The sequence below is a fragment of the Gobio gobio genome, assembly GCF_949357685.1.
Source record: "Gobio gobio genome assembly, chromosome: 11".
Lineage (NCBI taxonomy): Eukaryota > Metazoa > Chordata > Actinopteri > Cypriniformes > Gobionidae > Gobio > Gobio gobio.
Window position 1 is genome coordinate 14973771 of NC_137104.1, and position 16950 is coordinate 14990720.

Sequence of the window (16950 nt, forward strand, 5' to 3'; positions counted from 1 at the left end):
TTGTTTATCAAACTAAATTAAATTGTTGCAACTTGTTGTATTTATTGGTAAAGAAAACTTTAATTAAAAATACTAAATATAATTTCTAATTGATTGAAAATATAATAATTAATTTCTTTCTGACATACAAATATGTTGCTAACGTTCAAAATATATTAGCAGTCCTAATTATTTTGTCATTGAGTCCAATAAAAAAGATTATTAATTGCACAATTTCAGGCTTTACAGCTATTAACTTAAAAGCAAATAGTTTAGACTCTTTTTCATTTGCAAAACAAACTCAGTTGGGGTGAGTGTTTGGACATGTTTTCCCTCTTAACTCTTTTCCCGCCAGAGTATTATTTTTAAGTTGCCAGCCAGCGCCAGCCTTTTTGATCATATCATACACAAATATTTCATGGCCCCCAGAATATTTTGTTGTATGAATATGTAAATAGTGAATATATCAAAAGAAAGAACAGAGCATAAAACATTTTATTCTAGCTTCATTCATTCTTTTTGTGGGTATGTGTGAGAAAGCCCAAACTCCGCCCCCTTGAGTGTTGCGTAATATATTTCATCAAATGGCATTCACTAATTGCCCAATTTCACCCCATCCTTAATATCGTAATTCAAATCTTCAACAGGCCGGAGAGAACAGAGCCGTCTCAGGCAGGTAGCATGTGCCCTGCTCAACACATTTGTGAGCTATTTCCCCAGTGGCTTCAGTTACTGCAGTAGCCAAAGCCTTGTAATTAAAAGGTGGATTATGGTCACATGCAAACAGACAGTAGAGGCGTGACGAGACACATCCAATCCTGCTTACTCAGTTCGGTGATACAGCCTGAGTAGAGGTGAAAAGCGTTCAGATTCAAATATAGAGGAGACCAGGGACAGTTGTCACAGGGGAAGTTGGCACAGGGGAAGTTATCGTAATCTCGAAAAGGTTTTGAGTCAGATATCCAGTTGCACAAATGCTTATTTACTCTATAGCACTGGTTTGACATGTTGGTTTAAAACAATAATTAACAATTTCCTTCAAATTAAAATTCGAATTTCATCACGTTTGCTTACCATTGTGACAATTTATCCATTACCGTACATAAATGTACCCTGAGAACACTTGTGAGACTAAAAAATTAGACAACTAACCCATGGTCAAGCCATATTCAAATCTGATTCACCGAAATCAGTCATTACTCACAGTACAGAGAGTCTCAAACTCCTTGTCTGACACAAAAGATCCATCCAGACCAAAGAGGAAAATGGAGGCGTACGACAGCAGGCCACCCAGAATGATCAGGTTGTTCATATAGGGACTCGACATTTTGATCAGTCTGCAGATGGAGGGAAGCACACATCCGATACATTAAATATTCACATTTCATTTATTATTAACTACTGCAATTAAATGTGCACCTACACCCATGACTGTATCATATACTGTGGGATCCAAACGTCCGAAACCACTAGTAAAAATGCCTTTATTTGGCATTATTTAAAAAAAAAAAGTTTAATTATTTAAATGCAAAATGTCCCATTGCAATTTATATGATCAAAAATAATAATTGAAATAAAAGACTGAAATAAAGAGCATCTTCTGGGAATCAACAAAATCTGAACAGTATATTTTAAAATGTAAAGCATTCCTGTGACCTCAAAGCTGAATTTTCAGCATCATTACTCCAGTCTTCAGTGTCACATGATCCTTTAGAAATCATACTAATATGCTGATTTGGTGCTCATTAATTATTTTTCCAAACGTCTTATTCATAACTTTTCTATTTTACATTTTTCAAAATCCTAAAACTGATTTCAGCATGAAACAAAAGATCCCAGATTGTCAGTGTGGTCTCAGACATTTTCCTGTCATAGTCTCGCTCAGCCCTGACCTGTGGTTGCGGTTTTTGATGTTAAAGAAGAGGAAGGCTCCTGCCATGAGCATGCCCAGGATAGTGATGGTAGACAGGATGCTGTAGAGGGGGACGTTTATTTGCCGGCGCTGCAGACGCACAAACGTCCGATCCTTCGGCGGTTCAACACCTACGAGAGTCATGATGGTTCACAGTCAGTTACTCTTGAAGTCATCTCTAAGAACGCCACCTCAGAGAAAGCTTTCAACATTTCTTAGGAAGACGCTCCTGTGTAATTTAAATGACTAAGGTTTTAAAATGCCACACATGTGACATACAGAATTAGCTCTTTTTTTCTGCACAGTGTTACATAATAATATTTGTGGATGGGTTTAAAAACGGTGATCGTGATGTAAGATGCGATTAGATCTTATCATAATGAGAAGTTGGAAGACAGTCGAGCACTTAAACCAAATGAGTCACAAAAATGAGTCAAGAGTTGTTTGCGTTACTTTGCATGAACAAAGCTGGTATCTTGACAACCTTGGTGTTTTCATGCACAACTGTGAGGCTTTACAGCTATTAGCTCAAAAGCAAATGGTTTAGACTCTTTTTCAGTCAACAAACTCAGCTGGGGTGAGTGTTTGGACATTTTTCCCCTCTTAACTCTTTTCCCGCCAGAGTATTATTTTTAAGTTGCCAGCCAGCGCCAGCATTTTTGATCATATCATACACAAATATTTCATGGCCCCCAGAATATTTTGTTGTATTAAAATGTAAACAGTGAATATATCAAAATAAAGAACACAGCCTAAAACATTTTATTCTAGCTTCATTCATTCTTTTTGAGGGTATGTTTCATCAAATAACATTTCAAGCAAAAAGCTGAGAAAATAATGTTTTTGTCAAAAGACTTTGTCCGGATCGGATTCAGAACGATGATCAAAACATAGACCGAGTCCATCAACACAGTCATATACCTGATTTTGACATTTTTCTCAGTAACGTTTACAGTAGCAGTTTTTTGGTCACACTTTATATTAGGGTCCAATTGTTACTATTAACTATGACATTTGCCTCAATAAACTCCTAATTACTGCTTATTAATAGTTAGTAAGGTAGTAGGTATTGGGTAGGTATAGGGACGTAGAATATGGTCATACAGAATAAGGCATTAAAGTGATAGTTCACCCAAAAATGAAAAGTAGCCCATGATTTACTCACCCTCAAGCCATCCTAGGTATATATAACATTCTTCTTTCAGACGAATACAATCAGAGTTATATTTAAAAAGTCCTGGCTAATCCAAGCTTTATAATGTCATTAATTGTTGCTCTGTTTTTGAAGTCCATAAAAATGCAGCTGTCCATCAAATAACGTGCTCCACACGGCTCCAGGAGGTTAATAAAGGCCTTCTGAAGCGAATCGATGCCTTTGTGTAAGAAAAATATCCATATTTTAAACTTTATAAAGTAAAGTTCCGGCCGATCGCCTTCCGTGGAAAAAGTGTTGAAAGTGCCTCTCGCAGTTAAAAATGAGTACGCCACGTCTGACGAGCGTAAGGAGCGTAAGCCTTTTGAACTGCAGAGGCACTTTCAATACTTTTCCATAAATTGAATACGGAAGGCGATCGGCCAAAACTTTACTTTATAAAGCACAAACTCATTGATTTGCTTCAGAAGGTCTTTATTAACCCCCCAGAACCGTGTGGAGCACGTTATTTGACGGAAGGATGCAGTTTTTATGGACTTCAAAAACAGAGCAACAATTAATTACATTATAAAGCTTGGATTAGCCAGGAATTTTTAAATATAACTCTGATTTTATTCGTTTGGAAGAAGAATCTCATATACACCTAGGATGACTTCAGGGTGAGTAAATCATGGGCTAATTTTCATTTTTTGGTGAACTAACCCTTTAATATGTGCTTTATAAGTACTAATAAAAAGCAAATACGCTAGTAATATACATGTTAATAAGCAACTAGTTAATAGTGATAATTGGACCCTAAACTAAAGTCTTACCAGTTTTTTTTTTTTTTTCAGTTATATGCGGTTGCATGTTTGTGATCTCATTAGCTTGCTTGCACGTAAACAACTTCTATCCGCTCCTTCTGGTTTACGCAGATCTTTTTCTTTTGCTTGTATTTGGATCTGGAGATGCTGTACTATATCATAAGATCCATAACAGCGGCCCTACCCTATAACAGTAAAAACACGGTTTGCTGGAATAACTGTATGTTATTATGTATGGGGAAGTGTTTTGTCATAAATGATGGAAAATCTCATCAATGGCAGGGAAAGAGTTAAGTATGTTTCCTTCAGATTCCCTCTTAACAAGTTCCATTAAAGTAAGACAATAAAACATCTTCCAGTCCACCACTGTGTTCCTCAGAGGCAGTTTGAAAAAAGAAATATCCAGGGAATAAGGGGGAAAAAAACAAACAAAGAATGTCAATGTGGACAAACAGAAAAATAACTGTTGAATTATTCAGATCACCACACACGGAACAGTGAGTACACAACATTGGCAGGCGTGTGAACCTTCTGTCTCTCTCTCACTCAAATGCTGACCCGCAAACACACACAAACTGGGCTTTTCCTACCTTGGAACTTGATAGTGTTGTTGATAAGGTCCAGTAGATCTGCAATGGCGTTGTACTCGCCCACCTTCACCTCTTGACCCTCTGTGAAAGAGAGCAAGAACAAGAGAATGGCGGCGATAAGAGCATTGTGTTCAAAGCCGGCGGCCCCCCGAGAGAAACAAGACAATAGTCAGTAAATTTAGTTTCCGTGCGCTCCACTGCAGAACCTGCCCAACATATTGTCTCAAAATGCTCAGGGCGATGTTGACCTGAAAAGTATGTAAATTGCAACCTCACGCATTTGCACATCAATTAAAAGGCACCTGATTAGACGGTCTGCAAAAACAATGTTTTGAAACATTGATCTCATCATGAATAACTTAGCTTTTCTAACAAGGACGCAATGTGAATTTGTACACACTCTTTTGCTTTGACAAAAATATCCTTTAAAGGTGCTGTAAGCGATTTCTGGTAAACGCTGTTGATAGTTGAAATCACCAAAACAAACACCCCTACCCAAAAGCATCACACCCCTATCTTGATGCCTCCACCCCTACATTCACGTACACGCTATGCGACACAGGCAACGACTATGGCAGAGTCTGCTGTGCCTGCCGCCCGAAGGTGCGATGTCACCAATAAGTGAAAGCAATTTGTATTACTATGATAATTCAGGTCAAATGTCTAATTGTTATTTAGCTCCTCTACTCCTGGCAAAGTCATCCTTTCCATCCCAAAAAACAAACACTGTTTTCATGAACAGCTCCCTACATAACGCAATAGTCCAGGTAACTAATATATTACAAATGTGACAAGATTAAGGGGTTATAGCGAAAGAAAAAACATATGTTAGCAGTATGTAATCTCACTTTTTGGATGCTTGAAACTGGCAATGGAGGAGCTTTAGACGTCCCACGCTAATAATAATAATAATGCAAATGAACAAACAAGCGACAAACACAATTACAGTATATATTAAAGCAACAGACCGCATATCTTAGTTCTGCGAAACACAGCAAAACCAACGTTACTCACGTATCGAGAAGAAATAAAGCAACCTCGGCTTTCAGGACTTCCCGCTCCTTAAGGTCTCTCTATCAATATTTAAGTCTGTATAAGTCATTACAGTTGATAACCAATACTAATAACTAATTTAGATTAACTATAGCTTCTCCAATATTAACACGGTCTGATCTTGCCTGATCGTAACCCTTCTTTTCAAAGTTATATTCCCCTGGCCTTTTCCTCTTTTGTACTTTCTCTGCCATCTCTCCCTTTCTAATGTCGTTCTGCTAATGTCTGTCTTATGCACTGAACTCTCTCTCCTCCCCCATCATGAGTGGACACTCCCCTTTCTGCTGATTGGCTACAAGTGTGTTTTGGTGCTCGATCTGATCCACTTTTCAACAGCTTACTGCACCTTTAAATTAAGTCAATATGTAGCTTGTTATATTCATAAATGTTTGCCCATATTACTCTAAATAAAATGACACAATATAGTAAAAACATATTCAAAATATGACGATATAAACAAAAGCTTAGATTTGTTTATGTTTTTGAAAGTCTCTTATGCTCACGAAAGCTGCATTTATTTGATCAAAAATACAGTAAAAACAGCAATATTGTGAAACATTATTACAACGGCTTTCTATTTAAATATATTTTAGCATGCAATTAATTCCTGTGATAGAAAAGCTGTATTTTCAGCAGTCATTACTCCAGTCTTCCTGTCACATGATCCTTTAGAAATCCTTCTAGTATGCTGTTTTTTTCTTTCTTTTTTTGGGATGGGGGATTTATCATCGTAATGCATCTTTTTCATTTTGTCTTTGTTATTGCTAACTGAACTAGGTATTAGAGATGAAAACAGATGGTTGGTTAGGAACAACTTGAGGTTTTGTATTCAAAGATGCAATAAAATAAAGCTTAGTGTCAATACATCCCCAGCAGAACAAGACTTACTCTCAGAAGCCAAATATAAGGCAAAGTCTATTCCAAAAGCCATCTTAGAACTCAATATTTCTCCCTGGTGTGCGCTTCAACACTACTTGTGTATTGATTGTCACACTTGCAGGGAAAAATGTATTCCTCCTTGAGATGAAAACTAACTTTAAAAAAAGAGAACATGGGAAATAAGATATTTATTATTTAGCTCCTGGAAGTATATGTTTCCTTACTGCTATTACTAAACATGTACTAATTTATGAACTGAGACGCCAGCACACATCCTACTCAATGCTATTCATCTGATGTTCTCGGGTTTTCACATATAACTGCTGTGGGTTCAACTAGGCCAAGATTTAATGTGAATAACAAGATTAACTAGTACTACTACTAATGGACCTCCTTTAATCTGACATTTGATTAAGTTTTGTGCCCTAGGTGGTCTTGCTGTGTCAGGTGAATCATTGACTGTGAATAATCAGGTGCTGTCAGAGCTCCATGTAGCGAACGTCATCATTGAGGTCCTTATCTGATCAATGGGACACTACAAAGACCACAAGCATGTAAACTGATGGACAGCATTCAGTTATTAGTTATCAACTGTAATGACTTATAAAGACTTAAATATTGATCAGGCAAGTCTTTTTCAAAAAAGCAATGAGAAAGAAATAGTTTGGCCAGAACACAACGTTGACAGGAGGTGATTGCCACTTAACTAGGTTAAGAAATGGCTCTGAGTGTCCTGTCCAGATGGTTTGGTGTGTGGTGGCAGTAGGTGTGATATAGGAGCTGACAGACTAGGGCTCTAAAGATGGATGGCAGGCTCAATCGCGGATCAGCACGTCTTTAAATATTCAGCCTGGGCTATCCTTCCTATCCTTTAACAGCGAGGGATGAAGAGAGAGAGAGAGAGAGAGAGAGAGAGAGAGAGAAATTAGCAGAGAGAGAGAGAGGTTGGAAATGAATGGAATCCAGAAAGAAACAGGGAAATCTGAGGCAATTAGCAAACCACCTAAGTGTTAGCTGCAAAAATCATATTCCTAACACATTTGTGGCTTATTTTCCAGTTCAAATATCTACAAAGTTGTACAGTAAGATACAATACATTTGTATTAATGATGCACTCTCTAAAAAAAACGTGAATGAAATTCTCAACAAATATGTCTTGTTTCAGGGATGTTTTTTTTAAACTGGAAAACAAGTAAAAATGACTAATTAAAAACTCATTAAGAAGTCATTTTAGTGTGAATGATTTTAGTGTGAATGATATAGAGATTGGGTAAATGTGTTAGTCAGTGAGCGACTGAAAGTACTGTACGTTAATGAATAAAGTGACTCAGTGAATAAGCAAGAATGGGAGTGAATGAATGACTAAAGGCAGGAATACACTACACAAATTTTGCACAGATTATTGTGAAAATGTACAGTTTAGATGTTTTGACACTAGTTTCTGAAAGTCAGAGGCTATCTGTAGATTTTAAACAGTCAGAGTTGTTACATAGTGATAATGGGCACAGATTCTGATTTTTTAGCCTCAAACAATGAATCCATCCAGTTGGAGGATATCAAACAAGGTGCATGTTTCTGCATGTACTGCAGCAACAGACGGCAACTTTGTCGGGTTTTATCGGATCAGTGTAATACCTGTTGGCATTTGTCAGAGCTTGTTTTCATCGATAGAACCTTCTGAATCAATGCTTGGTGGGTCGTGGAGAAGTGACATACTGTAATCTGGTGATTGTCCGCATTGGTTGGTGTCTGTCAGTGCAGTGTGAATTGGCCTTTAGTTGTGAGAGTCTGGTAGTGTGTGATCTTCAGTCGTTCAGATCTGTTAGTTTTGTTATGCATTCCAATTTCCAGCCTTAAAGCCACAATATGTATTTTTCGCCGCTAGAGGTCGCTTATTCAAAACAAAGGCATAGCTCGATGCCTCCTTGATTTCGCAGACCTTTTATTATTCCGCAGACAACCGCTTCTGCTTCATCCTCTAATGCATATGTGGGGTAACGCAGTGCTGTGTGTTGAAAGTTATGTTATAATGCTACTCTGCGTGTTCGCTCGGCGACTACTATAAGATACGTGTTGCACAATGTAGTAAGCTAGATCTATATTAGGCATGGTAAAACATGGTACACGGTAAATCAAGAAAACGAGATTTAGACTAAACAATAAGACTAACTGTGTTGAGCTATATAAAAATGATTAGTTTTCTGTCGATGAATGTATCCAAACAGTTGCTCACCTGTCTAATGAAACACGTTTTCATGGAAATCGAGGGTAACGCAGGTATAATGTCATTGATAGGCGAAGCACAGACTGAGTCTGTGTCCTGGTTAAAATAGCTTATTTCTCTGGATTTAAACATTCTTGGAAACATTTGGGATAATGGAAGTACACAAGTCAACAAAATATATAACATTGTTTTAGTGCTTTTTGGATAAATTGATCCAGAAATCTTACATATTGTGTCTTTAAAGGGTAACTAAACCCTAAACCAACTTTTTTTAGTTAATGATCTGTAATACTGGGGCTTTATTAATGCTGTTCATTGATTCGAGTAAATGTTTTGACATTTGAGTATAAAGTGTTTTAATTCTATAAAATATGGTGTAAAACCGCCAAGGTGCTGCCCTCTTAAGGTTGAACGGTGGCTACTGCAGTTGAATTTTCCTATTGGACGTTGTGGTACATCGTGACGTAGGATGGTACTTCCAACGGCTCACTATCCGCGCCCCTGGCACGAGCTCACCACGCCCTCAGAAATGTTTCCCCCAATCACACGATGAGAACGGCTTCACTCCAGTATGAACTGTCATGTTACATGAAGTGGAAACATTATGAATGAAACTGACTTGACACTTGCTTTAACATTGTATTGAAGAAAATACGGTTAAATAATGCAGTTGTCAGTACGTCAGGCTTTTCTTGCGATATTATTGCCGCCCGTCATGTGTACAGATAATTTTCATACATGAGACGCGCTTTCAAACCCTGACACGCAAGTGGTTGCCGCGGACGCAGATAGATTAGGTCAGTTCTCTTGCGCGGCTGTTTCACTAGCATCGTCTGCATCGGGAGTTAACGCAGTTTTGAGGCTCCGGGTTTGTGTCTACAGACAATCCACCCTCCTCCACTTCAGGTGAAGGTAGGAGAAATGACCGCTCTGTTGCAAAGCTGGCGTCACTCCAGTCATTCTCCATCTTTGCGACTCGCGAGTCTGACAGCTGTCAATCAATCCGTCACTGCGGGTCTCAGGTGCACGCCCTCCGCTCAGCCCCACCCTCGGTTCGTCCCCTCTGTCTCCACTGGGCTCTGCCCACTTTTCCAGCATTTTTCAAAATTTGCCAGTGGGTGGAGTTAAGCTCTGAGCAGGGGTTTAGTTACCCTTTAAGAGAATTAACGAGTCAGAATATAAATGTGTGAGTGAATGAACAAACAAATGCGTGAAAGAGTCAATAGAGTGAATGAGAATGTGAGCGCATGAGTAAATGCATAAATGATGAGTATGAGTGAGTGAACAAATGAGTGAGAAAGTGACTGACTGAGTGAATAATGAGTGTGAGTGAGCGAGCAATGAAGAGAGACAGAAAGCAGAGTAATAGAGTGAGAAACCCAAAGAAAGAAGGAGCCCAAAGCAAGTGTGCGCTTTGAGTCGGAGTGAGTTGTGATTGTTCTCAGTGTAGAAGAAGACGCTCTCTAGGGCGCTGCTGATAACAGCTTCTCCTTTCTTTTTTTCATTATTTATCCCTGACTGCCATTCGCCTTCATATTGACAGACAGTTCAATCACCCCTCAGCCAAACAAGCCTCCGATCCTGCGGCCTGCTCACAAATACAGTCTGAAGAGGTGATGTAACACACTATGGGAGGGATGCCTCTGTGCCGAAGCAGATAAGACTGAAGAGGGTGGGGAACGCTGGCCTGCAGCTGCCGTGGGGTGTGAGGGGGGAATCCCTGCTCCAAGATTAAATCCCACAAACCAGAGTTAATCTCCCTTGCCCTCAGGAAACACACACACACACACACTGGATTAATCACATCAGAGGGCCAGGCAGGGGAATTCTCTGACCCCCATTAAACTACAGGACGGCACCAAAGCTGCCGCTGTGCACACCGACCATCTACGTGATGTATGGCACAAGCGCTGACTCAACGTCACACTGAGATATGTGTCACACATATTCTACGAAACGACACTGGCATGGATTGAGATGTTCATTTTAGACGGATTAAGATCAACATTGGCTGAAGGACCTGAACTTGATCCAGAATTTCCTATAAAAAGGATTGTTAACCATGAAAAATGTCCATCTAATGGACTTACCTTGAAACTGGGTGAATTTTATGGTTCCCATGCGTTCCCCGTTCCTGAACATCACCTGACCCTGCAAAAAAACACACAGCGAACAACCTTCACAAGAGCTGCTTATCAAGTGTAAATGGACAGTTTGCAGAGGTCTTGATTGCACAGCTGGGATGATTAATATCACGGCACATGATCCAAGTTGGACAGATATATTTTACAAGGATCGATTTTCCATCTTGTTGCCATATCCTTCACTCTTGGCACAGCAACAAATTGGGAGTGTATAGCTTGAAGTCTGGCACAGTGCTTGTTTTTAGGCCCATTTATTAGTTTAAAGATCTGTGAATTGATCGAGTTCTTGAGGCAAACATAATTAAAAGCAGCACTATTGATTTGTTAAAAAAAAGGACCATATGGAGGTCTGAGATGGTTGTCAGGTTAAGCCAGCTGAGGAGAACTGGGATGCTTTACTGGTTCACAAATACAAAGAAAAGTGTTATATTGCTCAGGTCCATGCTTAAAAATAAATAAATGTATTGCTGTAGCATGTCGTTAATATTGTTAAAAGTAAATATATTATTAAATATATTAAAAAAACTCTTATGCATATTGGTTGCCAGGTATTTCAACAAAAAAACATGTTGTATCAATATATATATATCAATATATACACAGTATATACAGGTGTTGGTCATATAATTAGAATATCATCAAGTAGTTGATTTATTTCACTAATTCCATTCAAAAAGTGAAACTTGTATATTATATTCATTCATTACACATGGACTGATATATTTCAAATGTTTATTTCTTTTAATTTTGATGATTATAACTGACAACTAAGGAAAATCCCAAATTCAGTATCTCAGAAAATTAGAATATTGTGAAATATTGAAGACACCTGGTGCCACACTCTAATCAGTTAATTAACTCAAAACACCTGCAAAGGCCTTTAAATGGTCTCTCAGTCTAGTTCTGTAGGCTACACAATCATGGGGAAGACTGCTGACTTGACAGTTGTCCAAAAGACGACCATTAACACCTTGCTCAAGGAGGGCAAGACACAAAAGCTCATTGCAAAAGAGGCTGGCTGTTCACAGAGCTCTGTGTCCAAGCACATTAATAGAGAGGCGAAGGGAAGGAAAAGATGTGGTAGAAAAAAAGTGTACAAGCAATAGGGATAACCGCACCCTGGAGAGGATTGTGAAACAAAACCCATTCAAAAATGTGGGGGAGATTCACAAATAGTGGACTGCAGCTGGAGTCAGTGCTTCAAGAACCACTACGCACAGACGTATGCAAGACATCGTATTCCTTGTGTCAAGCCACTCTTGAACAACAGACAGCGTCAGGAGCGTCTCGCCTGGGCTAAAGACAAAAAGGACTGGACTGCTGCTGAGTGGTCCAAAGTTATGTTCTCTGATGAAAGTACATTTTGCATTTCCTTTGGAAATCAGGGTCCCAGAGTCTGGAGGAAGAGAGGAGAGGCACACAATCCACGTTGCTTGAGGTCCAGTGTAAAGTTTCCACAGTCAGTGATGGTTTGGGGTGCCATGTCATCTGCTGGTGTTGGTCCGCTGTGTTTGCTGAGGTCCAAGGTCAACGCAGCCGTATACCAGGAAGTTTTAGAGCACTTCATGCTTCCTGCTGCTGACCAACTTTATGGAGATGCAGATATCATTTTCCAACAAGACTTGGCACCTGCACACAGTGCCAAAGCAACCAGTACCTGGTTTAAGGACCATAGTATCCCTGTTCTTAATTGGCAAGCAAACTCGCCTGACCTTAACCCCATAGAAAATCGATGGGGTATTGAGAAGAGGAAGATGTGACATGCCAGACCCAACATTGCAGAAGAGCTGAAGGCCACTATCAGAGCAACCTAAGCTCTCATAACACCTGAGCAGTGCCACAGACTGATCGACTCCACGCCACGGCGCATTGCTGCAGTAATTCAGGCAAAAGGAGCCCCAACTAAGTATTGAGTGCTGTACATGCTCATACTTTTCATGTTCATACTTTTCAGTTGGCCAAGATTTCTAAAAATCCTTTCTTTGTATTGGTCTTAAGTAATATTGTAATTTTCTGAGATACTGAATTTGGGATTTTCCTTAGTTGTCAGTTATAATAATCAAAATTAAAAGAAAAAAACATTTGAAATATATCAGTATGTGTGTAATGAATGAATATTTCCTTCTTGTGCCCTTATGAGATCATCAAAAGCATTTTAAGAAACTTTGGATTATACGCATCTTCTTAAGGGGAAGAAACTAATTAATATTAAGTATATAAATAATAAATCCCTTTACCCAGTTACAAAACACAATCATTAACAGAAGAAGTAAAGTTTCCAGCAAAATCATGCATTCAAATTTAACGCGAGACCTCATCAGACCTCGCAGGTTAATCACGGATATCTGATCAAAACGCACATGAGTATATAGCATTTTTACATAAATAGCTCCATCACTGTATCAAAATATCTAATTTGCTCATTATGTCCTAAAAAGGAAAAGTGTAAATGAAGTTTGCTGTCTGTCTGCCCCCGGAACTGCCTAATGAGCCATTTAAAAGGATTTGGGATCACTCTGCCCAGTAAAATAACAGGTGAGAGGCATACTGCATTACCATGGCAATAATTAGAAGCCCATTAAAACCATGGGAGGCAACTCAGAAGTGATCATATCTCTAAAAATGGCTGTCTTTGAAGTGTAGAGCAGGCTCCGATCCCAGAGCGATACGATTCTTTGTTTAGAAGCTCTGACGTGGGCGTGCTGGAAAATGCTCGCCTTCACAAAACATTAAAGCTGCAATTCAGAGTTATGTGTGTAAACAAAAATATATAATGTGAACTGCAGTACTACTTGTCGAATGAAATTTACACTCTGAAACAAGACCTGTGGTAATTTACATATACTTCATAGTTTCCAAAACCTCGTTTTTGATTGATATGCTGAGCAGGATGTCATTTTTGTGACCTTGTGGAGACAATACAACAAGGAGAAACGATGGTCATATTTTGTTTTTCAGGAGCATCATTTTGATTATTAATTTTATAAAACGGAGGAAAGAAAGTCATTTGGATGGTTACATGAGGGTCAGAAAATGGTGACAGAATAACATTTTTTGGGTGAACTATCCCTTTAAGACTGAAAAGCTGTAATAGTAGTTGTAAGGTTTTTTTGAAATCAATGAAGACTTTTCCTCAGTTTTCACACTCTTTCTCAGTTTCTTTGTTTAGACTGAACATAACATTAGAAAAGCTGAAAATAGATTGTGTTGCGCTGCAGGTGTGGGATGATGGGTCAAACATGTTGATGGCACCTTTATCGGTGTGTGTGCATGTGTGTGTGCGCACGTGAGAGAGAGTGAGAGAGTGAGTGAGAGAGAGAGAGAGAGAGAGAGAGAGAGAGAGAGAGAGTCTGTGCAGAGGTGTGGACAGGCCGGGCACAGGGGGTCTTATGGAGATCACACAGGTGTGAAAGGCACCCTCAGGCCTGAAAAAGGGGGTTGTGGGTGGAGGTGATGAAGGTGATGAAGCAAATGATGATGTCGCTGTCGAACAGACCAAACAGCCACTTATAATAGCAGACTGCAGATAATTTGGCCCTAAAATATCCTGCGCACACACATATACAAAGAGATATCAACCTTCTATTGGCAATGCAATGACCATGCTTTGAGATTTTGTAAACAAGGGCTTTGCTGCCACAGCCCACATCTGCAGAGCAACAATCTATTTTCAGATTTAATTATATTATAAAACTTAAATGAATAAGTTTTAGAAGACATGTTTCCTGTTCTTATTGAAATGTAAGCAGTTGTGCTGCTTAATTTTTTTTTGTGGAAATAGTGATCATCTCATTCCAGGATTCTTTGCTGAATAGAAAGTTCAAAAGAACAGAGTTTATTTGAAATAAAAATCTTTTGTAACATTATAAATGTCTTTACTGTAACGTTTGATCAATATGATGCGACCTAAAAAGTATTCATTTCTTAATTACTGATCTCAAAATTTTGAACTCTATGTTTGCTTCTAAAATGTACCATCAGATAAGTTGTGCTAATGTTCTCTTAACCAAATGAAAGCAGCACACCATTACTCGTCACTCAAAATGATCCACAGAGACTTCTCTAAGATAATGTTTTACTTCCTGAGGCATGCTGGCACTCAATCGATAGCTCTCCTCAGAGGACTCAAAGTCTGACGGAGAAGCTAGAACAGCCTGTTCTGTTGGACAAAAACCCAGCCATCGGTAAGAGACAAACCTGATCCTTGTGGGACCACTAAATCTGTTGCAGTCAGACTGCAATCTAGTTTTATGGGATTGTGTTCCAGAAGATACTCTGCAATCATTCAGCTTTGACGGGAAGAAGTTTTTTTTCCATTTTAAATTAGAATCTGAGATCATGAATAGTGCGTGTCCATCTGATCAGCCACAAAAACATCACCTATAGATAGTGATGCATGTGATTAAAGAGATCAGTTCACCCAGAAATCACTTTCTCACCCTCATGTTATTCCAAACCTGTATGGAAGATATTTTAAAGAATTTTGGTAACTAGACTGATGACTTCTATAGTATTTTTTACTACTATGGAAGTCGATGGCTATCGTCAACTGTTTGATTACTAACATTCTTCTAAATATCTTCTTTTGTGTTCAACAGAAGAAAGAAACTCACACAGCTTTGGAACAATATGAGGACGAGTAAGTGATTTTTGGGTGAATTAACGATCCCTTTAAAGGGCTGCTAATTATTAATAAAATTAGTAATCATTGTTGCAAATAGCTTGATCATTTACTATACAGCTAGCCATAGAATGTGGAACAGACATTGGTATAGCTACTTCAGGAATTGAAAAAAGCTGCGATAACTGTGTTCATTAAACGTGTCAAACAGCTAAAAGGAATCGCATCCATCTTTCCAACCCTGAAGATCTGCTAAAGATTGCATTTTAAGGACTTTAAGTGAATTAATTCTCGTATGTCGGCCAATAAACATTATGGCACCGATATATTGTGCATCCCTATCTAAAAGGAGGTAGAAAGAGCGAATGCTCTTGTTTGCTTTTTCTGCTCATATCTCCACTGGTCTTACAGCAGTATTTTCTTTTTTATGTGTGTTGTTTGTTTTTCCTTCCTCTCCATTAAGCTTCTGTGCCGAGGTCTCGCGGCACATGCATTGTTTGTTAGCAGCCTGGGCAAACATAAAACATACTCTGTTACACATGAGAGATAACTGCTAAAAGCTGAAGATGGAGGGCTTGAGGACATACTGTACTAAAACCCAAAATGCCCATTAACCCCTATTCATTTCCCAAACCAACAGCATTTACTGCAATATCAAAACTCCTTCTGGTTTTTTAGAGAGACAGGTCGGTTCAGCTTCAGCACGTGCCTTTAGATTTGCTGACTTGCCTTCTTTTTGCGCTCTGTGATTCTCTCTTTTGGCAGCCTGCAGCAGTGTGTTCTCATAAACAAACACATTCAGTGATGTCTGCAGACAGGACACTCCCTGCATACCAAATATCTCCCTACCTCTTATCTGGTTCTCATTCTGTCAGCGGCATCGCATGTTCAGCATTACTAGCCTCTAATCCAAAGATGCATTCTTAAATGTTTGCCCTCCCCTCAGCCTCTCACAGGCAAAATGATGGCTCAATATAAAATGACATGCCTAGATCGCGGGAACATGTTAGAGAATTGTAAAGAGGCCAACCAAACACTGCGCTTGGACCCAAGCAAAGCTGTAGATCATCTGTTAACATAAACTTACCGTCACTCCAAAGAAGTTGGTTTCGTTCATCACGTCCAACACCATCTTGCCCACCTCTCGGTCATCCACCGTGAAGTTGTGGTACATGTCGTGCTTCTCCTTGTGTCTGAGGAGCTCCATGACGCGTGTGAGGGTCTTCGCAATCACCCAGATGCCATCGTAGGCAAAGCCGTGGAACTTGCTGGGTTCCACTCCTTTCTGCTCTCGCTCCCGGTTGTACTCCCTCGCGTACTCTTGCGGCGTCTGAAGACAGACAAGTAAAGCAGCACTTCTTCAAAACTTGTCTGATTCACAAATAAGGATGCCCGAGATGATAAAAAAGGAAAAATATTTTTAAAAACCTGTACCAGGTTCTTAGAAACCTAATATTTGTGTCCATTTTTTAAAACCATTCATACAGTCCTCAACATTATTTACTTTATTTTCTTAGGGTGAAAAATGAAACCGTGCAAGTTAATACACAGAAAAAAAATAGTTTGCCGTGGTAATCTTTAATCAAAATCTG

At 39.1% G+C, this 16950-nt stretch overlaps 1 protein-coding gene across 1 annotated transcript in view; it reads right to left on the reverse strand.

Moving 5' to 3' along the window:
- The window catches only part of gabbr2 (gamma-aminobutyric acid (GABA) B receptor, 2), a gene marked incomplete at its 5' end in the record, with an annotated part of 280013 nt that overhangs the window by 63159 nt on the left and 199904 nt on the right, over positions 1-16950 (reverse strand). The window contains 5 exons of the mRNA XM_079830006.1: positions 1184-1316; positions 1872-2022; positions 4438-4518; positions 10684-10744; positions 16446-16688. Coding sequence (XP_079686132.1) covers positions 1184-1316; positions 1872-2022; positions 4438-4518; positions 10684-10744; positions 16446-16688 — 669 coding nt within the window. The remainder of the gene's footprint in view (positions 1-1183; positions 1317-1871; positions 2023-4437; positions 4519-10683; positions 10745-16445; positions 16689-16950) is intronic.